At 33.8% G+C, this 26,151-nt stretch overlaps 1 protein-coding gene across 2 annotated transcripts in view; it reads right to left on the reverse strand.

Annotated features, from left to right (window-relative positions):
* The window catches only part of DYNC2H1 (dynein cytoplasmic 2 heavy chain 1), a 332,321-nt gene that overhangs the window by 220,103 nt on the left and 86,067 nt on the right, over nucleotides 1-26,151 (reverse strand). For both annotated transcript variants that reach the window (XM_057747706.1, XM_057747705.1), the window contains 12 exons: nucleotides 23,630-23,760; nucleotides 22,125-22,373; nucleotides 21,545-21,653; nucleotides 18,865-18,978; nucleotides 17,307-17,449; nucleotides 12,973-13,057; nucleotides 10,512-10,666; nucleotides 8,889-9,026; nucleotides 3,837-3,950; nucleotides 3,085-3,245; nucleotides 2,019-2,142; nucleotides 1,081-1,202 (listed from right to left, as the gene is read on the reverse strand). In XM_057747706.1, coding sequence (XP_057603689.1) covers nucleotides 1,081-1,202; nucleotides 2,019-2,142; nucleotides 3,085-3,245; nucleotides 3,837-3,950; nucleotides 8,889-9,026; nucleotides 10,512-10,666; nucleotides 12,973-13,057; nucleotides 17,307-17,449; nucleotides 18,865-18,978; nucleotides 21,545-21,653; nucleotides 22,125-22,373; nucleotides 23,630-23,760 — 1,645 coding nt within the window. The remainder of the gene's footprint in view (nucleotides 1-1,080; nucleotides 1,203-2,018; nucleotides 2,143-3,084; nucleotides 3,246-3,836; nucleotides 3,951-8,888; nucleotides 9,027-10,511; nucleotides 10,667-12,972; nucleotides 13,058-17,306; nucleotides 17,450-18,864; nucleotides 18,979-21,544; nucleotides 21,654-22,124; nucleotides 22,374-23,629; nucleotides 23,761-26,151) is intronic.

The following is a 26,151-nucleotide window of genomic DNA, read 5'->3' on the forward strand; positions in this document are numbered from 1 at the left end:
TGCTGAAGTAAGGACCACGCGGTCACAGAGGACCTATACACCACCTGTGTAGATATTCACAGTTCCCCTCAGAAGCAGCCCAAGGTTGTATCCCTTCCTCTGCTGTGTTCACCTGAGATCTAGAGCAAGGCTAGGGATGCTTTCACTGGGGGATGAAAGGCTCTGTACTCCTGAGCGTGCTGATGGCAACTGCTACCACCCCACCTGGACCACACCCCAGGCCCTCGGGGCTGTCTCTCTCTCTCAAGGCTGTCTGCCTGAGCTTCAGTGCTTAGTCACTAGGCATTTTTGTGGCACTGCTTATTTGCACACTGACAATGGCCTCCATGGCTGCACTCAGATCATACCCCAGCCTCCCAGTCTGTCTCTGCATAGCGAGACCAAGTCTTTGTGCAGATCTCACACCAGTCTGTGGTATGGAGTAAGTGGGGCTGGGTTGCTTGCCCCTTCAGATTGGGAAGCATGCTAAGGCAGCAGCCACTAATGCAAAGCTCTCTCCACCCTGATTATTAGCAAGCCAGCATGCGTGCACTCCTTGTAAGTAGAGTCTAGGCTTTTCCAGCCCTTCTGTCTGTCTTGGTATATTTCCCAGCAGTCAAGGGGGATTGTCTCCTCCATGCAGGATCCCAGGACTGGGGTGCCCAGATTGTGGCTCAACCTCCTCGCTCTCCAGAGCAAGGGTCTACCTGTATGGACCTGCTCTTTCTTACAGATCCCTCCCAGGGGCACAGGTCCTGACCAAATGCCTTTTTTCCTGTCCTACTCGATTATATGCAGCTCTTTCTTACAGCTTTGGTTGTATAGTTCTTCTGCCAGTTTCTAGGTAGTTTTCCATGATAATTGTTCCACATGGAGACGTATTTTTGATGTGTTTTGGGGTGAGGTGTGCACCACATCCTCCACTCCATCATCTTGATTTACATTCTTAATTTGTATTTAATTGACTCAATGTTGTCAGCTGCATTTTTAGATACAGACAAGAAATAAATCCTAACACTATAACTAAGTCATCAACTCGATGAAAATAAAGGTTAGAATTGCTTATATAAAATAAAGTTTAGAATTTTATATTTCACTTACGATTCTAATCCTGCCTGTTCAGTTTCCAAAGGCTGAATTCGTTCCAAGACATGGGAGTACTGGACATTGGCTTTAACCCAGGCAGCTAAAGGAGCAGCTGCGGTACTGGCACGCTTAGCATTCTGAAAAATACATCAGAGATTATCCTGGATCCTAACTTAATTTCAAATAAAAGCAAAGTTAATTCTAGCATATTTTCTTTAAGCATTTCTTTAATAATTTATGCCAAGTAATGAAGTTTTTGGTTTATAGCAAAAATAAAAATAAAGTGAATTACTATTCTGATTAAGTGAAAAATATATAAACTCTATTTTTTCTTAAAAATAGTTTTGAACCACAATCTTTAATATAATGACATTTTATTGACATAAGTAATTATTAGTCACGTTTATCATGAATACGTGTGCTGTCCACAACAAAGTCCAAGCATCAATTCTTCCTTTCAATACACAGGACAGATCTCTATTAGATAAAAGTAATTTTGAAACCATTGCTATTGGTGCCAAAGAAGTACATGACATTTTGAATAAAGGATCTAAAAAAGACCAGAATTGTGGAATTTAAACTGTTCACTGAAATTTGATATAAGTATCCCAACAGAAATAACTGTTGCTATATGACAAATATACTAGAAGAAATAAAAGCATACAGGCAAGTTGGAAGTTATGATTAGTTAGGAACTTACCACTGACAGCAGATCATCATAAAATTCAAAAACCACTTGAGATAATAAACCTACCCCCAACCCCCTAGATTCTACAATAGTTTACCTAATTCTTCTGGTAAATGCTTCCCAGCTACTATACTTACAACTTATTATAACAAACTTTTAGTTTTAGGTAAAGTAAACAATCAGTAATGATAAATCATTACATTCTGATGAGCAGAATATTATATAGTATGGAAAGGGAATTTATAGCATAACTGTTAAAAATTACCTTTGGATCAAAAGATGCTTTATTTTTAAAAAGAAGTTCTTCAACACTCTCTCTTATTTCCTTTGGAATATTTCGTGCATCAAAGGTTGCTATGTCTTCTCTCACACCTCTCTTTGCAAGGAAACTAAAATTAAAGCATGTTACTTCAAGTGAGGCTGAAGTTTCCTATTTTTAATAAAAATATCAGTTTAACAAAGTGGTGTATACAATACTTTTAACCTATCAGTTAACCAAAAAATAGAGTACTTTTAAAGTACTTAAGCTTCTAAAGTACCATTCATCATTTTTTATAGACAAGGAGCTCCAGAAAGATGCACAACAGGTTTTCTAATGTTCTGTGAATACACTGAAGCAATACAGTGAAGGAATTATAATCTTGAACTCTACCCTCATCCCTTTATGTGACCTCCTGGGTACTAATACATTCTAGGATATGCAAGAAAATAATCTGACTCCTTTATAAGAAAGATATTTTAAAGTGCTCCCTCAATCTAAATCTCCTCTTCCACGTCAGATAGAAAAAGAACTCCACTATGAACCTAAGTCCTAAAATGGAATTGAATAGCAGCACAAACCATAATACCATTGTTATACTGTGAAACCTAAAGCTGCATAGTTTCATGCTGAGTTAATAATCAGCGTTTTCTCTTTCAGTTTACATCTCTCTTATATTATTGTTGGGGCTCTTGCCTGCTCTCTGTGTCTGTGTCTCTCTGCCTCTGCCAACAGTTTAAGACTCGTAGAGAATAGTAACTATATTTTCTTCTTCAGTAAATCAGAGTATACACAATGCTCTGTACTGTGTGAGGACCAAATAAATATTTATGTTTATTAAGATGTTCTTAAAGACTTTAAGGCATTCCTCTTCTCCTTTGACACTTTTAACAATCACTTATAGAGACTTGAAATATGATCACACAGACCATCTTAAAAAATCAGGGGAAAGTGTGTAACCAGGTACTCAGATGAAATTTAGTTTGAGAAAAGATATAAGAAATATTTAAAAATATGAAAGAATGTATAACTCATTGATGAAATAACATTTTTCCCAAATTCAGAAACTCACCTCTTCATGCTCACCCAAGATGTATCAAAGATACCCATTAATCTTAAAACTCCTTCAAGAATGTCTCTGATTACATCAGGTGGCATACGCAGTGAACGAATTTCTGAAAGAGATTCTGGCTTAATGTTTCCAACTGCTAGTTTAGCTTCATTGACTAGAGGCTAGAAAACAAAAAGGGTATTTTAACTTTCAAAAAATATATATGAAAAAATCGCTATTTACAAATTATCTAATATTTATTGTCATTTTATTAAAAATGACTTAGTTATTAATATCCTTTCTCTTCAAATAGCAAAATGCTCTAAAACACACGAAGTACAAAATGTTCAAGTTGAGAAAGTAAGAGTTTTTCATCACCATAACTGCAACAGTCTAATTTGGAAAATCTGTTTTGAGACAATTTGCCATTTTCAAGAGGCTCTTTATATTCTAAGACTTGTTTGCTTATTTAATCAAGTCGCAAGATAAAAAACTTAAGAGTTTGTCTTAATTCATTTACAAAATATTTTGTCCTCTACAGTCAAAACAGCATGGTTCACGGAAAGATTATTTTTAACGACCATCAGTTAATTTGTCTGCTTCCCTTAGCAAATTTTCCTTCCTGCTTCTCTTTTATAAATAGTATTAAGTGAAAGCCACATTTATAATACTTTTAGAAAGTAACTTATGCAAATAATATTTAAACTCCTATGTAAAGCTGGTAATCAAAAATGTAAATAGCTCTTACAATGTCTCCTTTTTTCTTAACTTACCTGTACTTCTTTTAACTCATCATCAATTTTGTTTTTCCTTTCTTCAATTTTAATGACTTCTTCTGCTATTTTGTGCTTTAGTCTTTCAAGTTCTGTCTTTTGCTCACTAGCATCCTATAGGAATATTTAAATAGCATTCCAATCAATTTGAATGCACTCAACATTTAAAAGCATGATACCAAAAATGTTATTTTAAAATAGCACTTTCTATTAAATGCTTTTCTAATATTGACATGAGAGTTTCTAAAATGCATAGTAAACTGATGATATAGTTTACTCTATATTTACTATTAGGAAGTATGCTTTATTTAATTTTTTCTGAATGGCAAAGCAATAAATACTTACTAAATAAAAATCAAACATGTCAGAAGTGCATAATTTAGAAAATGATAATAATAATATACATTTAACACTTGCAACCACCCAGAGATAAATACTATTATGCTCATTTCATAAATAAGAAAACTCAAAATAGAAGTCCTCTATAATTCTCATAGTAGAATAGCAATAATTCTTAGAGACAAGCTATAATATATTAGAAGTTTGTGTTTCTATACTTTATTTTAGACAAAAATTAATTGAAATCATGATACAATAATATGACAAATATATGAACTAAAATTAGTAAAGATTCAAGGAACACTAAGTGATGTATTAATAACACATGACCTCTTTGCTCATGAATACAAAAATCAAGGGTCCCCCGTATATAAAGTTGCTTGAACATTATGAATGTTTGTATCTGATTTACTTATATTATCAAAAACCATGGAGAAAATTTATCAAGAAACCTCCCAAGAATCCTAACAATAGCGGTTCTCAACTGTATTATAATCATTCAAGCAGTTTAAAAACTAATGCTTGGCATCCTTTCTAGACTTACTGTGGTAATCACATCACATTATATACATATACAGAATCATTATGTTGTACAGCTGAAACTAATATAGTGCTATGAGTCAGTGATGTCTCAATTAAATCAAAAAAGGAAGAGACCAGAGAGTTCTCTCTCTCCCTGAACCGAAAGAAATAAATTTCTGTTGTTTAAGCCAACAACAGTACTAACGTCTTAAGTCCTCCTGACAAAAAGTATTGATCCTTCAGGTACCTGACACATGAGCTCAACTGAAATTTTCTATGTTCCCCAAGTGTTTCTACCTGTGCAACTCTGCTACCACTCCTCAACAGGGAAAGTTCTTTTCTCCATCTCCATAATATCAAAATCTTCCTTAAAAGCCCAACTCACGTGCTTTGTGTTTTACTACTTTTCCAATTGTAAGTAATATCTCTTCTGAGCACCTACAGCATTTGATATGTTCTTTCCTTATGTCACAAACCTAGAGTTGCTAGCTTTAAAAGTTGCAGTTTGGTATTTAAGCTGTCTCTCCATACCATACTTATGCATAAAATAATGAACAGAAATGTCTCCTATTTATAATTGAGCAAAATTATTAACTTATAATACGAGATGCTGAGTTATTCTTCTGGGTCTCTGCTAGATAAAATACTATTAGCTACAGTCTTAGAAATACCTCTTCCCAGAACAGTCCAGAGAAAAGAGTAGCATAGTACTCAATGTATTATCTTCACAATGTTCACTAGTTTGAAGGTACATAGGCACACAGAGTGCTGAACACTTTCCTTTTGTAAATATACAGTTATCAATGATATTATCCTTTATGGAGCTTTTACTTTTTCCAAATTACTCTTTAAAGGTAAGAAATTTAAAGGTATTCCAATCGCAACAACAGAAGCTAGGAGAATATGGGACAATGCCTTCAATTTCCTAAAGGGAAAAAAAAGTATTTGATAGATATTCTTAACAATAAAAATGACTAGCTGCTTCAGGTAAATATTTATGTCACTTTGGTTCTAATATTCCCTGAGAAAAAATTATGCTAAAGTTTTACAGTATGAAAATTAAATCGATTTTCTGATCTATTACTTTCAGGTCAGGTAGTCCATAAATTTATCTTGTAGACACTGAATGTGTACATAATGATTAATTATCTGGAAACATTATTGCTTTTGAAGATTTTCCATCTGCCAATGAATATACTTTGACATGCCAGGTGAAATCTTTTGTTTATGCCACTCAAATCAATCCAGATAACCTTCTTGAGAAGCTCATAATAAATAAACTTCCCTTCTATGTACAGATTTTCAATGAAGATGACCAGATATAAAAAGAAAGCTTCTTCTGTGAGTAACCAAGAATTATTCTTTAACTGAGAATAAAGCAATCATGTAAGAAAAATAATAATAAAACATACTCAGGATAAAGGAAACTTCATAAAATATCTTCTGAGAGCTAAATGGAGATACTGCAACAATGAAACAACAAAAAAGGACACTACTGCCAAAAGGAAACATCTAGAGATTTTTTTAAATAATATAACAGAAATGAAAAGCACAACAGGAGGATTAAAAAATAAAGCTGAAGAAATTTTGAAGAAAGTAGAGCAAATAGATAGAAAAGAAAAAAAGTGAGAAAATATTAAAAAATTAGATAATCAGACCAGTAAGCCCAAAGTCCAAATAATAACAACTCTAAAAAGCAAGAACAGAGAAATAAAGGAAAAGGAATTATCAATAGAATAATTTAAGGAAATTTCCCAGAACTGAAGGAGATAAATTTTCAGGTAGAAAGAACCCACACTGGACAGTGGATGAAAATAACCTAAAACAAGGCAAATTACCATAACTTTCAGAAAAATGAAAGATCAAAAAAATTTCAAGAGAGAGGAAAAAAAAACAAACAAGTCACCCCAAAAGAGATCAGGAATTAAAATAGCTTGGAGAGTTTCAATCACAACAATGGAAGCTAGGAGAGGATGGAACAATGCCTTCAAAATCCTGAAGAAAATGTATTTCACCTCAGAATACTATTCCCAGCACACAACCAACCAAAGACAGAGCAGAATATTCATGTATGTGAGATCTCAAAATTTATCTTCCTTCTATCCTTTCTCAACAATCTTTTGGGAATAATCTCCACAGAAGCAAGGGAGTAAACCAAGATGATAAACAATGATCTCAGGACAGCAGCTATGACCAGGCAAAGAATGAAACAAGCCAGAACGCTCTAAGAGAGAATGCTGCAGGTGGCTGATGAAAATTATAAAATAGCTGAGGCTTTGTGAGTCGTCATAGAATATTTAGAACACATCTTTAAATATGCAGTTTATGGAGTCATACCACTCTCCTTCCCAAGTATCAGAAGTCTGAAAAAAAGGTTACTCTTCTGAGAAATTAAGTCAAAGAAGCTCTGGATTTGGAATTACCAGGCTAAGGACTACAAAGCTAAAGACTAGAATGAGGTCTCATACTGAAAACAAGGGAATTACATTTCCTTGCTGATTAAGGATGTGGAGCATCCTTTCATGTATTTACCAGCCCCTTTATAAGTCTTTTTTCATGAAGGGCAGGTTCAAACCTTTTGCCTATCTTTAAAGTGAATTGTTGGTTTATTATTGAGTTGTATTTAGTATTGAGTTGTAATCATTTCTATACATGCTGGATACAAGTCTTTTACCAGACACACATTTGTAAATATTTTTTACCGGTGACTTGCCTTTTCATTTTCTTTGGAATTTATTTCAAAGAGCAGAAGCTTTTAATTTTGATGAGATCCAATTCATCATATATTTTCTTCTTCTATTTTGGTATCATATCTAAGAAATCTCTGCCTCACCCACCACCAAAAAGATTTCCTCTCACGTTTTCTTCTAAAGTTTCAGAATTTTATACTGTACAGATAGGTCTGTGATCCATGTTGAATTACTTTTCATATAAGTTATGAGGTAAAGGTCTGAGGGTTTTTTCCCTCTCTTCAAGGATATCCAAATAATCCAGCACCACTTTTTAAAAAGATCATCCTTTCCCCATTTAAACAGTATTTTCGTATAAAATTAATTAACCATGTATGTTTGAGTCTGTTTCAGGATGCCAATAGTGTTCCGATAGTAGCTATGCCTATCATTACACCAATGTTACCCTACCTTGACCACTGTAGCTTTACAGTAAGTCTCTACATCTTAAGCCCTCCAACTTTGTTATTTTTAAGACTTTTTGTGCCATTTACTTCTATTGAGATATATACACTAGTCTAATAAATACTGAAGTTAATTTACATAAAAGTGGGGAAACATATTTAAGACACAATCAAGGAGGTAAAACTAACAGAATTTAATGATTCATTAGACGCACAGACTGAGGGAACAGAAGTCTTACATAATTTATAAATTCTGTCTTGAGTAATTAGCTATATTGCAGTGCCATAAACTGAGGAAAAGAATACAGGAAAGGAAATTATGAATTCAGTTTTGAACCTGTTTTGAATTATAAGGCTTACGGGACTTTCAAGAACACATGTCTAATAGATTATCGGCCATTTGAGTTTGAAGCTCAGAGGAGGGATAGGGCTGAAGGCAAAAAAGATGGATTTGGTGGTAGGCAGTATGTAATCAGTACTAAAAAGCAAGGTAACAAACAGGAGCATATTGATAGGGTGTGCAAATGTAAAAGAATACCCAGGCAAGAAAGCATAGAGAGAAATCTCCCTTGAGAGGGTTCAATAAAAGAAAGGGAATGTAAAAAGAGGACATAATCAAAATATTAAAAGTATCACGAAAGTATAAATAGAATGAATAAAGACTTATTTTGTAAATCTTGAGAATATTAAAAACAGGAAAAGCTCTTGAAGCCTGAAGGAGATAATATTAAGAAAAATAAAAGGAAATACTAACTGAGGGTAAACAAAATCAGCTACAGACATATTTATACCAATTAAAATATTTTTATATTGATAGGGTTTAGATAAATTACTGTACGAACAATTGAGGAGAATACAGTTATGATTTTAAACAATATCAGAAAATAACACACTCTTCCACGAAAGTTCAAGTATACAACACTATCAGTCTACTCAGCATAGACAAGCAATATTTTTTAAATCCACATAAGTAAAAATGTTATTTTTCACACTGATTGACAATCAAGCATAAAGGGCATTCCTATCGTTTGCATTTCTGTGCTTACTCTGAACAGTACCTGCATTGATACTGTGATCTCTTGAAGAGCTGCATCTGCTTCATCTTGCTTAGTTTTAAGTAACACACTCTGTTCTCCAGCTTTTCTGTTCAATTCATCCACGAGAGCTTTAGCTTCATTTAGTTTAGATACACCAGCCTACATTATTAAAATATTGATTAAACGAAAAGGAATTAAATTATTAAAAGAAAAGGAATTTTATATACATACAGTAAACAGTCTATAAGAAAGAATCAAGCAAAAATGTAAACATGTACATATACCACATTTGCAAGTGGGCCTATGTTTTTTCTTATTACTAATTATAATGATTTATTCAACTGTCCACCCATTAAGATATAGTAAAAGACCTCACAGAGCCTTTAGAGAAAAATAGATTTTAAAGCATCACAGTAAAGCTGATCAACATATATTAGATAACTTAAATAGTAGTGTTTTTACTCACTGCATTAGACAGGAAAGAAAATAGAAAACAGAAACAAAAACAAAACTCAGTAAACCTTTCTCATTTTTCAGTCTCACTGTATTGGGCAAAAGGACTCAGGGGCCACTCTTTTTATTTTGGACATGACTTGGTTTTGTCTGTCCATTACCTATTTTATAAGAGACTGCCTTATACATGGTTCTGGTAAGCAATCACTTAAAATGCTTCAGTTATTCTTTGGGTGGTTGTTTGACCCTGGCCTGGCCATTATAACATCCCATTCTACTGCCCAAGGAATGAACAAAAAAAATATTCCCTCTCTTCTTTAATATGATCAGGTTTTTGTCACATAACAAATCAGAAGATTTGGAAAGATACTAATGGTAAAAAAAGGAATGTAAATAGTATTTACTCAGCACCCAGCATAAAGGACAGGCATCATGCTGGTTCTTTACATTTGCATTTTATCTAATGTATTTAACACATTGACCCAATTAAGCTGCAACTCAGTGAGTTTAACTGATTTACCTAAAACACCATAGAGAACTAAATAATGAAATTAACCCTCCAAAGCATGTAGAGTCAGTGGTTTAATATAAATGAAAGTGAATTATTAGAAAGAAGAATAAAGATAACTCTGTCAATTGATGTTCCAGTTTGCTACCCTCACAAGGAGAAGCAAGAACTTTGGAGAGGAAATGCTCTCTGACAGAATCTGAGGCTAACAGTATAATAGCACACCTAAGTTTAAGCTCTACAATTAGAGAAATACAAAAAGAAAACTGTTCAGAATGTACTAAGTCAAGTAACATGGATAAGAAAATATTTATAAAATATAATTATAAATATAAAGTTTAATATAAAGCATAATATTGGACATTATGTTTTAATTAATAATAGGCATTTCTGATTTCTAAAATGCATTCATGTGAAAAAGACATTTAAAGACAGCACCATAAGCTATCAAAAGCACATAAATACCATGTAGTGAAGAAAAGAGATAATTATTCAACCAAAAAAAAACAAAACCATTACTATAATCTAGTGGGCAATATAGATTGGTAAGTGAGACAGTTTTCCAAGACATTTAATACAGTACAATATTTATTTATACTAAATAAGGCAACGTGTCACTGTGATTTACCTAATCCTTGTCCCCTACATATAGACAAAATAATTTAGGATTACCAATATTGTACCTGCAAATGACTTTGTCTTTTTAATAATTCCTCTTTCTTGCTGCCACTAATGGCAGAATACACACGTAAAAAGGTCATATATCGGCTTGGTGTAGCACCATATGCTTTACAAGACTCATGGATTAATAAAAATGATTTTAGAAAATCAGGATCAACTAGAAAGAGAAAAAAAACAAAAATGACAATATAAGTATGATCCATTAAGAACTGGAGAAAATAAACTTAATTATATTTATTCTTACCAGATACTTCTACTCAATGAAATTATAAATATAAGATAACATCTTTGCTTAAAGGTGCACAGGCATTCCTAGGTATCCATTTACAGCTTCCATTTTTCTTATTAATTTGCATTATCTAATTTCAGTGGTCTCTATCCTTCCATTGTTATACATTTCCTCTGACAATTTTTATTATTGCAAGAAAGATAAATCCACAGCTTGTCATAACATATAAATTATTTCAGACTACATAACATGTAATCCAAAAGTAAGCTCACTAAAAGCTACTTGAATGGAAAAGGAATACCAAACCAAACAATACCTATCCACTCTTATTTACACAGGGAGAAACAGGACTTCAAAAGCCAAAAACTTAAGAACAAGCTCCCATTAGATTCAATAGATACATGACCAAACATATTATCTCCCTCTCGTCGCCTCAACCTATTTCCCTCTGTATTCCCTAACCCAGTGCATAAAATCGACTTCTAAAGAATTTTCTAAGCAGAACCCAAGAAATATTCTTGCATCCTTCCTCTTCCTTGCATGCAACAGCCATTACATAACCAAGTCCTCTTTAGATTACCTCCCAATATCTCCCCAAGTCCATTCCTTCCTCTTAGATTAGAAGGCAATAGCCTTCTATACTGGTCTATAGTACCTTTGGTTTCTCTGTACACCAATCTATTTTTCATAACTGAAGAAAGGGGTGGACGCAGAGACTTCTGTTTCTAAAACAAGACTCTGGTTACAACTCTACTAAAAATCTCTCAATTATCCCAAATCACCCACAAGTCAGAATCCAAATTCCTTCTTTAGCATGACATGGAAGGCTCTTTATTACCCGATCCTGACTACCTTTTTCTCTTCATCTAGTACTCTACTATTTCTTATACCTATGTTTTAGCCCTTTAGGGTATTCATAGTTCCATAAAAATGCCTATTTTATTTCTTCAAGCCTTTTCCATGCTAGCAACTCTAACCAGAATGACGTTCCCCGAACTGCCTGTCTGGGCAATGTGCATTTCCTATAGCATCTGCTAGTTAGAGGCTTTACTTTCCAATGTACTTCATATAAACTTCTACCATCACTTATTTGCTATATCAAAGTTTTATGTTTATATATAACATAATTCCTGCTGTCACTAGACTATCCTAAGTCATCTCCAGTATCCAGTCCAGTACCTAAAATAAAACAAATTCAATAAATATTTAATAATTAGATGGTTAGATTAAATAAATGAATAAATATGTTATGGTATAGAAGAAAGATAACCCCATTCAAAGTTAATTTGGAAATGGAGAAAATCATGAGAATATTATAGCTAAGAAAATATTATGTCCATACTCAAAGAATCATAACACATTTTTGCATATGAATTGAGTGCTTTGACATATCTAAGTGATAAGCAAATATGAAAAGTTTAGGCTATTAGCCCAAAACCCTATACAATATAAGTAAGTCCTTTAGATCATTCAGGTCAAAAATATAACTTTTTAATTTCTTAATTTCAAACAACAGATATTGTTAGGTCCTATATGAAATGACATAAACATTAGTTTAAAAATAAAGAGGGAGGGCTGCCTAGGTGGTGCAGTGGTTAAGAATCCACCTGCCAATGCAGAGGTCACGGGTTCGATCCCAGCTCCAGGAAGATCCCACATGCCACAGAGCAACTAAGCCCGTGTGCCAAAAAATAAAATAAAATAAAGAGGGCTTTAGGGGCTTCCTAGGTGGTGCAGTGCTTAAGAATCCACCTGCCAATGCAGGGGACACGGGTTCGAGCCCTGCTCCAGGAAGATCCCATATGCCGTGGAGCAACTAAGCCTGTGCGCCACAACTACTGAGCCTGCGCTTTAGAGCCTGTGAGCCACAACTATTGAGCCCATGTGCTGCAACTACTGAAGCCCACGCACCTAGAGCCTGTGCTCCACAACAAGAGAAGCCACGGCAATGAGGAGCCTGCACACCACAACGAAGAGTAGCCCCCACTCACCACAACTAAACAAAGCCTGAGCACAGCAAAAAAAGACCCAACATGGCCAATAAAATAAATAAATTTATTTTAAAAAAAAGAGGGCTTTAAAGTTTAGTTTGCATTAAAAGAAATCTAACTTTGTTAGTTTAGCATTATTTAAATTCATAATGATCATGAATCTTTAATGGATCTATAACATTAGAAAATGGCAAGTCGTTCATCAATAAAAATCAGATAAAATCAATTTCATCAAAATACTACCTGAACTTTTTTTCTTTTCTTCTTTTCTTTTTTTGTTGCTATATTTTTCTTCACTACCTGTTTCACTGAATAACATTTCAGGTATCTAAAATAAGAAGAGCATTTCTTTAAACCTCAATTCAGTATGAAAAAAGTTTAAGTAAATCCACTATCAGAGTGTAAATAACCTTTAATACCCACACAAACACACAAACAAAACAGGATCAATTGAACTTTTCTTCTAGGATTCTTTCCAGACTAAGAGAAAAATACAATATATCAGTCTTTAGAAGACACTATTTCCTAGTCAAGACTTTGACACATGTCAACCATTGATTGACTGCAAATTAACAGCACACAGGAAAAGCTTCAACAACTCACTTGAAAAATAATTAGACTTTATGAAATGAAGAAAATCACAATTTTGGTTGAATAAGGAAATAATCCCAGACGCCATTTAAAATCACAAAATAATAAAATAAAATGTTTTATTTGGCATCAAACTAATAAAATGCCTTCAAGGCATAAAGGAATAGGAACGAGGCTTAGCTTTCTTAAATAATAACTACAAGTAAAGGAAAATAATTTCATTGATAATTAACATAACTGACATCAACATAATTGATAATTCAAAAAACTATCTACTATCTAAATATAGCTAGGTTTTTGCCACTATCACAAGTAACAAAATAAAGTTTCATGAACAGATATCATCATTATTAAAGAAAATATTATAATCTTAAAAGAAGAACACTATTTTAAAATATACAAAAAAAACTTTAAACTCTATTTCTGGGGAGAAAAAATAAATAAGTAGAACTCTGAAATTTTAAAATTAAACCAAAACCTTCAACTTCTTTCACCTGATACAGTTAACATTCCTAACAAGAGGAAGTACAATAATCTAGGTAATTAGGTCAAAAAATCATTTTCTGAATTTCTCAGATTGAATAAAACATTAAGCCAAAAGATTCCTTAACTAATAGAGAGTTTGACAGTGCCATGGTTCTTGAGCCAAAGAACATCTTTTTTTTCTCAAATATCTTCACTGATTTCTGAGAAAACACTTAAGCAACTGTGAGAATATTTTAAATATACACTTTTAAATCAATGGAAATTTGTTTCTTAGGAAACTCACTTTCTTTAAAATACTCTATTCCTTATATTAGTTAGCTTGATTGTGGTAATCATTTCACAATATATAAATATACTGAAACATGTTGTATACCTTAAATATATACAATTTTTATGTGTCAATTATACCTCAGTAAAGCTGGGAGGGGTGGGAAACAGTCTATCCCTAAACATTAGCAAAGTTTTCCTGATTGGATCCACATTCCCCTTTGCCTCTACTCTCTCTCTGGAGATAAAAATGGCACTTTCTAAAAAGAATTGAAAGAGTATATTAAGCCTATTAATTCCTATTAATACCCTGACTTCTAGATTCCTTGAATTCTTCTCCTTCTGTTTTCTATCATCTTTTTCCCGGCCACTCACCCCAACTTCAAAGGGTCACATCCTGATACCTTTTCATTAACAGTAACTGCCATCATTTCATAATCTCACTTTCAAACATCCCACTCTTCTACTACTATACTCCTGTCTTCCCAGCTCATTCCCAGCAATGTCAATAATCCTCAGAGTCCACCAAGACCTACAATCTAATTATTCAACAACCTTTATATTGTCATTCACCATCTTCCTACCATAACGTCTCAGCTCCCTTGGCCTTCCCTTGCTTTGTTGTACTCGAGCAGCAAAGCAAAGCCCCAATCCTGCAGTCACCACCTATTGCAGGTCTGCACCCACGAATGCACATTAACTGGAGAAAAAACACACAAGTATGCTGACTGGCCTCAAGTGAACTTTATAATCACTAACCTCACGTGAACCCTTAATGCTACCTAGCTATCATACTCCATTTTCCTAAACCTTTCATTCCTTTCCCCTTTCAAACTACTATTTTGCATATCCTCTAATATATCTTCAAGACTTCAAAATCTCATCTCTCAACTTTTCTCTCAACTGAGAATCTTACCTCCTATTTCACTGGGGAAACAGAAACCTCCAGAAGTGTCCAAAACTTCCCAGTACCACATCTGCCCACCTACTTGGACCTGTGCCCCTGCACTTGGCTTCCTTTCCTGCTATTATGGATGACGCTTCCATTCTCTTAATCCTTTCATTTATGCAATAGACCCATATGCTGTCTATTACCCAAGGATGCTGCTCTAGCAATTTTCCCGTCTTTCATGAAACATACATGTTTTGCTTCTTTTTTTGCATTCCCAACAGGGTATGAACATGCTACAGTTGTCCCATCTGAAAAAATTTCTTATAAAAGAAAACATTAGTTTACCCCCTCATTCTCCAATTACTGATCCATTTTTATCTTTCTCTTTATAAAAAAAATTCCTCAAAAGAGGTGACAATAATCACTCTCCACTCTTCTCATTCTTTCTGAAACACATTTCAATATGGTTTTTTCCACTACTAACTGAAACTGCTTTATCAAAGTCACTAATGAACGCCATGCTGCTAAATGCAATGATCAGTTCCTAGGTCTCCTCTACTTCCATGGGTCACAGCCCATCCCTCCTTACTCCTTTGAAATGCTGTCCTCACTTGGCTTCTGGGCTTCACTTGTCTGCACACTCTCATGCTTTCCTTTTCCCCTAGCAGTTCCTTCTCAGTATTCTTTGCTATTTCCTATTCTTCACCTCAACCTCTTAATGCTGACGTGCCCCAGGGTGCAGCCTTTGGATCTCTCCCGTCTTTGCCAACATTCACTCCCTTAGTGATATTTTTTCTCATAGCTTTAAATACTACCTATACTCTGATAATTCCCACAATTGTACCTGCATGTCTGACCTTTTCCCCTGAACTCATATATTTAAATGCTTTCTCAATCTTCCAATTCAGATGTCTAACACCTCATATTTAAGAATTTAAACTGAAAGCCTCATATTCTCCTCTTAAAATGTTCTTCTCATAGTCTCCCCTCAACTGACAGGTATTTCATCCTTCTAGGTGCTCAAGCCAACAGACTTGGAGGTATCCTTAACTCCTCACTTTCCTTTACACCTTATTACAATTCTGTCAGCAAATCCTATTGTTTCTACTGCAAAACAAACCCAGTATTTACCACTTCTCACCTCCTCTACCACTACACATTCTGAGAGCAAGCCACCCTTGTCTCTCACCAGATTACTGCAATAGTTTTATAACTGCTTCCTCCTTGTCTTCTATAGTCTATTTTCAACTCAGCAGCCAGAGTAATCCCATTAAAACACCAGAATAGTTTTGCTCAAAAGCCTCCAAGGGATCCCTTACTTGCTCCCAAGAAAGCTATAATCCTTATAACAGCATCCAAAGCCCCACCCTAACTGTTCTTTTACTCCACTGACCTTGTCTGCAACTACTCTCCCCCGTGATCACCCTGTTACAGATGAACTGGCTCCTTGCTGATCCTCAGAATCACCAGGCATGCTCTCAGCTCAGGTTCTTCACCTAGAAAGCTTTCCCCCCAAATAGTCCCCCAAAGAAAATAAATTCCATGAAGGCAGGGACTTTTGTCTCTCTTTTCTCTGCTATATCCCCAATATATAGAATAGTGGCATACATTAGGCACCCAATAATCACCACTTCTTAATGAATACCTCTTGTTCATGTGGCCTCCACAGACTAGAATAACTTTCCTCTCCTTTATCTACTTACTGAAATCTAACTAAAATATCATCTCAACTGTAAAACCTTATCTATTATCTCAAATTACACTCCTTCCCCTGAATCACGATAGGCATTAAGTGTGCACTTCTACTATACAAAAATAAAGAAATGAATGCTTGGGAATATAAGTAGCATTCAAAGAGACAATATTGAAAGTTATTTATGCAAATGAAACAATATAAAAGGCTTTCACTTGAGAATGGTTCTATGAGTTCACCCTTTAAACTCATCCCCCTCCAAACATATATCATAGCAATGACAGATATTTTAAAAAGCATCTAAATCTTAATTTACACAATTGCTAAAGTTATTGCTGTGATATTTTTTATCATAAGCTAGCCTATGATAGGCTAAGTAATGAAATGCATAAAATTTTAAAGTACAATAAATATCTCTGTGGTCCTTAATTAAGAACATAATCTTCCACCTAAAATTCTAAACTCAACTAAACTATCAAATACAAGAGTATGAAGAAAAGAGAGTTATTTTCAAAACATATGAGAGCTGTTCCCTGACACAATTAAGGTAATATTATAATAAACACCAAAGGGAAGTTGTGACAATCAATAACTTTAAAAAGATATTGTGCTTATTTTTTCACTTCCATATTTAAATATTAAACTTACTTTCTTCATGCTGCTATCTGACCAACCCTCCATCCACAACACCTGGCACTTCTTATGCAAAGCAGGATTACTCTCACAGTTTATTATGAAGTTTAAATTTGCAGAATCCATTATCAAGACAATATGTAAGTTTTGTTGAATTCCTAAAAAAAATAAGAAAATTATAATCACGAATATTATAATAATAATAATTGGGGACTTCCCAAGTGGTTCAGTGGTTAAGAATCTGCCTGCCAATGCAGGGTACACAGATTCGAGTGCTGGTCCGGGAAGATCCCACATGCCACGGAGCAACTAAGCTCGTGCACCACAACTACTGAGCCCGCATGCCACAGCTGCTGAAGCCCATGCACCTAGAGTTCGTGCTCCACAAAAAGAGAAGCCACTGCACTGAGAAGCCTGCACACCACCACGAAGAATAGCCCCTGCTTGCCGCAACTAGAGAAAGCCTGCATGCAGCAACAAAGACCCAACGCAGCCAAAAATAAATAAATAAATAAATAAATAAATAAATAAATAAATAAACTTAAAAATAATAATAATAATAGAAGAAACCTATATACATTCTGGTTTTATGAAATTAAAATTTTCTGAAATGGAATGGTAAGAGCTGTTTATCAAAAGAACAAGTTATAAAACAGTATTATAGTATAACTTTTATTTTGGTTAAAAAATACTTATGTGTGTATGTGTATGTTTGCGTATGCTAAGATAAAAGATCCAGAAAGATATGATATTGTTATTACTTTCCAAATGTGATACTGTATTCTATTTGGTAATTTTTCTTTCAAGGATTTTTGTTTCAATATTTACAAGCTTTCTTTTAGGAGAAATATCCTTTCCTTGTTTCAATGTCAATATCATTTTCCCTCCAAAAAAAGGAATTTGGAAACTCTCCTTTATTTTCTATGTTCTGAAATAGTTTAAAATAGCATTGAGATGATCTGTTTCTTAAAACTGTGGTAGAATTTACCTGTAAACTTGAAGGAGAGAGAACGGAGGGTAGCTCTTTAATAACTTTCTCTATTTCTTCAATAATAAATGTTCTTTTACAAAAATAAAGAAGATCAATGTAATAGTGGTGTTTGTGTGGTGTCATCACTGCCTTATTTTTTGCTTATCAATTTCAGATATCTACAATACCCATGAAACTGCTTCTGTAATAATAAAAGTTTCTTTAGTTTCAAAAAAAAAAAAAAACTATAGAGTTCAGCACAACATAAATAGTTCAACAATTCTCTAAGATAGGAGGTACTAAGCACTAATTTTACCACACGAAAACAAAGGCAGCAAAGTAAATACTGCAAAGAACATTACCACACTTTCATCCTTCCCTTTCACTAAAATTCTGCTAACAGGTTTTTATTACAGGTTAGCCTTTAGGCTACTTATTTGCTATTTTCTAAAAGCTCTATAAAAAAGAAAAAAGTAAAAATTACCAAATGGACCCAAGATTTAAAATACCTTTGAAATCTAATGAGAAAATAATGCAAATTAAATGGTATTTATTTCACATGAACCATAGTTTAAATTGATTAATGAATTCTACGGCACTTACTATATGTGAAGTAATTGAAGACCGGTCCAAAAAAACCATCCTGTGAAGCCTGATCTTTAAGAGGCAACAGCAAGGGCTCTAATTCTTCAAGAGTGTAGAGTCCAGGAACTTCACCTACAGAATATTACATTTCTTTGGAGTTTTAGCTGCATTAGACTAATTCAAAACACATTTTACATACACGATGCTTCTTCGACTGTTATATCAATTAATCTGACATTATTCAATTTTTGTTTCCAAAAATAAACAAACCTTATCATCTCTATATTATTCACAAATCTACATCTGTAGCCTTCCTTCAATAAAATTCAAACTCCTAAGCAAGCCATTAAAGACAGTTCATAATCTAGCCATCTATCTGCCTTTCCAAGTCCTTCTCTACCCCATCCCCACAAGACCTTGTATTCTAGCCTCAATGAACTTCCTTGTGTTCCAAAAATTTAATGAAATACTCCCTCTTCCTAGAATACATTATACCCACAGTCTTCCTCCTCCCCTTATCTTTCCCTAAAATTATTGTTTACCACGCTAGACACTACTTTGTCAACTGCTATGCCCATGAGCTTTTCGTGAATACCCACGTGCTAGGTAAAGCCCTCCTTTCTCCTGCGTATAATATCCAAACATCACTGTTTAACATTTATCACATCATTTAATAATGAATGAATTATTCTCCTGCCCAATTAAATTCTGAATTCCCAGAGGGCAAATATTAGATCGTGATCAATATTAACCTTAGGTCATTCTTAGCAAAGCATCTAAAACATAAATATTTGTTAAATGAATGAATGAATAAATGAATGAATGAACTTGTACTAGACATCAGGAGAACTAGCCATGGCCTGCTACTATACAACAGAATGATGAAAGTCAAATCAAAGGTGATTAAGACTATAAGAATTTGATAAAAGGTTTCAATCATATCTTGTTCATCACCATAAATCCAGTTATTTAATAAATATTTGTTAAACGAATATATCTGTAGTTCGCAAGAAACTATAAGATTAAGTGAAAATTAGTTTGCTACATTCACGTAGAGCCCAGTATAGTCTGAATCCTTACTTTTCCTTAGGATCATCTCAGAGGTACCAGACCGCTCCTCAGCCACCAAGCATGTATATATTCAAACACATGCACATATAAATGTGCTCTATGTCTTTCTCTAAATTTCAGCTTTACCAAGATACCGTTGATTCCTTAAATTTAGCAAAGAAAGCTAGTTCTATTTACATACTCTATATGGAATAAGAATTTTAAATATAAAAAAGAGACAAAAAGGCCTATTGAGTACTTTCTCTGAAAGTATTTTTCAAATACTTTTTTCACCAAAAATGTTGGCAAATCTTAACTTTACCAATATCTAACTTTATTTATGATTTTTGCTGTTACATCTTGATAATAAAGACTAATTTATCTTACGATAAAAATAATTACTGGGTTATTGCTTATCTGGATGTTTGCTTTCACAAATTAAAACAAAAACAAAAAAACACGTGTATCTGGCCTACTAGATTAATCTCAGCCAAAATGAACAAGGTCTCCATGTAGTGACAATTTAAGCAATATGCAGGAATATGCACCTTAAAAATCAAAAGAGGTTACTTATAAAAAAGGCCACAAACAGTTCAAGTTTGCTCAAGACCTATCACTTTCACTACACCATTACCCTTCACTTTGACAGAAATTGACCTACCACTTGTCTAACTAGAGTCTTTCTCACTTGGGCACTAAAGTATAGATACCTCACTTTATAAGTAAAATGTTTTCTTCAACAAAAACTGTTAAATTCTGAGAAAAAAGAATATTTTATCCCAGAGTCTACTTAGCAGGACACAAAACAAGTATTTATTAAAACCTGCGTGGAACATGAGCATCGTGTAAATGTGTCCTTGGTTCCCTAGAATGGAACAATTCATATAGCTGAATCTAGCTTTTAACAAGGTTTATTTTGTACTTAAGTACCAAAACACTCTTGGTCCAAGTTTAAAATGAAGCTACCTCATACCAATTCTACTAACAGTGATTATACATTATAAGGAGATTCTAATAAATTTCATAAATTCTTCAGAAAAAGGAAGACATACAGGAAATTGCAGGTATTCTCCCTATGAAATCACCAAAAAAGTCAGGTGGCTCCACAGACAATAAGAGTACCACAATTTGAGAAGTATAAGATCTCATATATCCGAAATATATCTGCTATTATACAACCATACTTAAGGCCATATTATAATTATTCAATTATTCCACTATGATGGACAGTGAAAAAGATTCTATCAAATTTTTATTACAAATTATACTACATATTTCCTTACATACTAGTTCTTTTATTTCTATAGGTTAAATTTCTACAGAAAATATAATTTCTATATCAAAGGATATATACCACATTTTTAAAATAAGTACTGGTTGCTAACTTTCCCAAAACCTTATAACAGATAAAAGTCCCACCAAAAGTGTATAAGAGGGCCAATTAATATTTAATATTAATAATCACAATCTCTTGGTTTTATAAAAACAGGGTTTTTCAGTTCTTCTCAGAGCATATTTTAACCCCATATCACTTCAGTAAAAGCTATGCCAAACGTTCCCTGAAACATAATTTTATATAAGATTGCTTCATTTGAATAATTTTTACATTATTACTTTTATTCTCTTTAAATAAAACCCATTTACTTGCCTGAAGACAAAAGGCTATTGATCATCTCCAAAAACGTAGGATGTACAAACTGGTAATCCTCAAGAAGTAGAACTACTTGTTGTGCTTCAATACCTGCAAGATGTAGCACCTGCACAAAAAGAAAATATATTTTGGTACTCGTTAAATATTTTTGGCACAGGTAAAAACTTTCATTCTGTGTGTAAACTAAGTTATTTTTATTGATTGATATTTGAGTAACCAAAATTTAGCTATATAGTTTGGAAAGTAAATCCAGTTCATAAACAAATACAACTGGGAAGAAATTTAATTATTTTACAGCTAAGACATTAAAAGCTAGAGGACAATTTTTAAATATACCCATATATGTCCTATTTAAATTCCGTCTTTTTGTTTATCTTACCTATCCACATAACAACCCATAAACTGGGGTACTGAGAGCTAAAAACATAATTTTGTAACACTCACGGCAAAAATAACCATCAAAATTAAAATAAAGACTATGTTGTACATCAGAGACTTCAAGGCTTTCACAGGCTTTTAGAATAATAACTAATTGTGATTTGAAACCAAACAAAACAAAAGATTGTGAGTCACTCACATGTTTGAGATCATTTTTGAACTGCTTCAGTTCATATCCCCTGGAAATCTTCGGTGAAAACAGCACTGCTCCATGCATATGACTGACTAAAGAAGTGATGGTCCGACGACCTACACCACTGCGCCCTGCTAACAGAAGCGAACCTCCAGGAAAACTCAGCACTCTGTCGATCCTAGACATATATTCCAGGACTTCTTGGAAAAGTAAAATATCTAAATTCTGGTTATCTCGTCCATAATGAATAAGACCCTTTAAAAAAATCACAAAGCATATGATATAATTAACATAAGTCCCAATTACATAATAAAATGTTAATTATCTAGATTAAGATACTATACTTTTGGTGCACTCAAGAAAAGGGGTTAAGTAAATATGTGTTGTGTCACACTCCATCTTTTATCTACCCAGTAATCCAGCTTCAGGGCACTTTCTAAGGAAAAATTTACATGATGTCAAACAAGCTCACAGGTCCACAATACTCAGTTACTTTTGAACACCATTACTATAACTAGTAAAAAGCGTTGTAAGATAGCAGGTTAATTATAAAGACTTCAAAAGCTCTCAAATTTTTAACACTTGTTACACATCAAATCATTGTGCACAGACTATAAAACAATCCCCAAACTCCTGAAACATAGTGCCTAAATAAACATATTTTGTGAACTCTTGTTCTTATGCACTGCTCGGCAATGAATCAAAAGTCCACACAGAGAGAGTATCCTCTGCCAGGAGCTATGTGACAGAGCGAAGGAACAGAGAAAGGACAGCTAGGCTTCACATGTTTCACAGCTTTCACATAGTCCCAAACTCCGCAATATCCATACCAGGCAAATAACTCAGTTTACCAGACCATGAACAACTTCCTTTGATATAAAATCCATACTAATTTCCATTATAAATATTAACTTTTAAAGCAATCATATATAATACTGTTTCTTCTTATTATAATTAATCTCAAAAACAAACAAACAAACAAACCCTATGGGACAGTGCTGCTAAAAGTTTCAGTGAACCTGTAGCATCAACATCATTTGGGAACCTATCAGAAATCTGGACTCTCTTCTGACTTTTTTCAGATTCAGATTAGTACCTATTGAATCAGACTTCTAAGGATGGGACCTAGCCATCAATATTTTCTGGTTCTCAGAGTGATTCTAATGCTCACTAAAGTTTGAGACCACTGCTCTAGGATGAGCAGTTAATATTATATTAACTGTTAATATAATATTAACAGTTATATTTCCCAATTAATATTAAGTCTTTTTAATAGTTCCAACCTCAGATACCTTTTCCCAGCATGTATCCTAGCAATTTTACACTCATGTGTGTAAGCACATGTGCATCTAGTTAGATCTGCCACATTGGGCTAAATTCCAATAGATACGAACCGATTTTGCCTATTCTAAGATCTTTCACTTCATGCCCTCAAAAAACTTGCAATAATATTTTGAAAATGGCTTTAATCATAACCAAATCCCAACTCAAATTCATGATTCATACTATACCTTTTTAATAACATCCTTAAGATCTGCAGAATTTAGTTTTCCAAGTGGTTTTCCATGTGGAGGCAAAGGTTGTCCTAGGGCTGACCTTGTTCCTGAATTATGTCGGGCTCCCCATGTAACATAGAAATTATCTGTAGAAATGAAAGATATTTTTGTTTTATATGCATTATTTGTAATGGGAGAATCAGTAAATATATGTCACACTGAATTGTTTTTAACTTAATTAATCCAAACAAAAACATCCCTAGAAAGGTAAAGATTAATTACTTTGAACTCACAAATACATAAAACCTCAAAATTATTCTTGAAAAAAAACACAGATTTATTCATATCATCAAGAGCCCTAACATCTAAAATAAAAGAAAAATTAACCAAATTTTAATTAGAAAAGTAAAAATCCCACAAACTTTCCTTAAATTTATCTATAGCCGTGTTCCTGTTACCACACAAGGAAAATCTGTTCATTCTATTGAAGCTTTCCCCTCTCAATTCCTCTGGGAGACTGTTCCATCAGTATCCTCTTTGTCATATGCTGCACTCAGCGACAGCCCTACCTTCCCTAGACCCAAAGCTGCCTTATGTTCCTCTCCTTTCCTTCTCCATTCTATTTCTTACATTATCTTCTACTTGCCAAAACCACTATACTAAACTCTTCTTTGGGAACAACAATGCTGCCCTAATTGCCAAATCCAAATCTTCTTTGTGGTCATTATCCCAACATTATCCCTTACTTAATGCATCTTCTTAATGGAGCTTTTTTCCTTGAATCTATATTACCGTGCTCATCAAGCCACAACCACTACTCCTTTTCAGATTTCTGCTTATCCCTTATATTTTTATTTTTACTGGGATCCAAATTCAATCTGTTATGCTTTAATTCTAAGTACTGCCCTGGAATTATTTAATCTTATTCTGTGGATTAAATTATCAACTATCTATATACCAAAAACCAATTCGCTACTTATCTCTAGGCAAGTCTCCCAGCTCTAGTCTAGTCCCATATTTCCAATTGCTTAATAGACATATAACTCATGCATTCATTCATTAAACACTTATCTGTTACAGACTTGTATTTAAACACTGTACTTTGTTAGAGACAAGTAGTGAATAAGACAAACTTAATCCTACCCTCCTAGAACTGATAAACTTTATGTAGATTTCCAAAAGATACTCAAAAAGCTTATAAACATTCAAACACATGTAAAACGTGAGCTCATTATCTTCACGTCCCATCATTTCTCAGCTGGACTACTGCAGCAGCTTCCAACACTGTATCCCTGCAACAAGCCTCTGCCCCATCAAATACATCCTCACTGCTACTAGAGTAACAAACACAAAAACAAATTCTGATAGTGCCACTGCATTCCAATATTTCACATAGCTTCCCACTCCCTTAAAAGAAAAAAAAATTCTACTAATCAAGGTCCTTTGCAATTTGGTTCCACTGACTGCCAGAATCTCTTATCTCTGTCTGCACCCCACTATATACTCCAGTTTTCTCAAACCTTGGATCCTTTGCATATTCTTTTCCCTATGTCTGGAATGCCCTTCCCCTCTTCTTCACTTAATACAGTCATCCTTTAAGATACAGTCTGATTTTCTACAATTGCTCAAAAAATTTAAAATCTTAGGTGTTAATCTAACAAAATATGCTATAAGACAACGCTAAAAACTATACAACACTGATGAAAGAAAGCAAAAAGTATCTAAATAAATGGATGAATATATTTTGTTCATGGATTAGCAAAACCAACTGAATAAGAGGTCAATTCTTCCCAAACTAATATACAGAACAAACGCAATTCCAACCACAATCTCAGCAATATTATTTATATAGACAAGATTATTCTAAAATTTATATGGAAGGGCAAAGGACTAAAATAGCTAAAACAATTCTGAAAAAGAATAAAAAAGGAATCAATCAATTGAATTTTGACTTATTATCTTATTATACAGCTACAGCAATCAAGATAGGATGGTATTGGCAGAAGGACAGACATACATATCAATGGAACAGAATAGGGAACCCAGAAACAGACTCACACAACTAATTTTTGACAAATGTGCAAAAACAATTCAAGCCAGAAAGGTAGCCTATTCAACAAATGGTGCTGGAACAAGTGGACAACCACAGGCAAAGAAATGAGCCTTGACCTAAGTCTCACCCTTTACACAGAAATTCACTCAAAATGGACCACTGACTTAAAACATAAAACTATAAAACTTTTAGGAAAAAAAGGTAGGATAAAATCTTCAAAATCTAGGACTAGACAGAGTTCTTAAATTTGACACTAAAAAATCCTTGAAAAGAAAAATTAATAAATTGAACTCCATAAAATTAAAATCTTTTTATCTGTGAAAGACTATTAAGAAGATGAAAAGACAAGCTACAGAGTGGAAGAATATATTTGCTAACCACGTATTTGACAAAAGAATAGTATCTAAAATACATAAAAAACTCTAAAAATTCAATATTAAAAAAATCCAATTAGAAAATGGGCAAAAGACACAAAGAGACATTT

The sequence above is a fragment of the Hippopotamus amphibius genome, chromosome 9, assembly GCF_030028045.1.
Source record: "Hippopotamus amphibius kiboko isolate mHipAmp2 chromosome 9, mHipAmp2.hap2, whole genome shotgun sequence".
In the NCBI taxonomy this organism is placed as follows: domain Eukaryota; kingdom Metazoa; phylum Chordata; class Mammalia; order Artiodactyla; family Hippopotamidae; genus Hippopotamus; species Hippopotamus amphibius.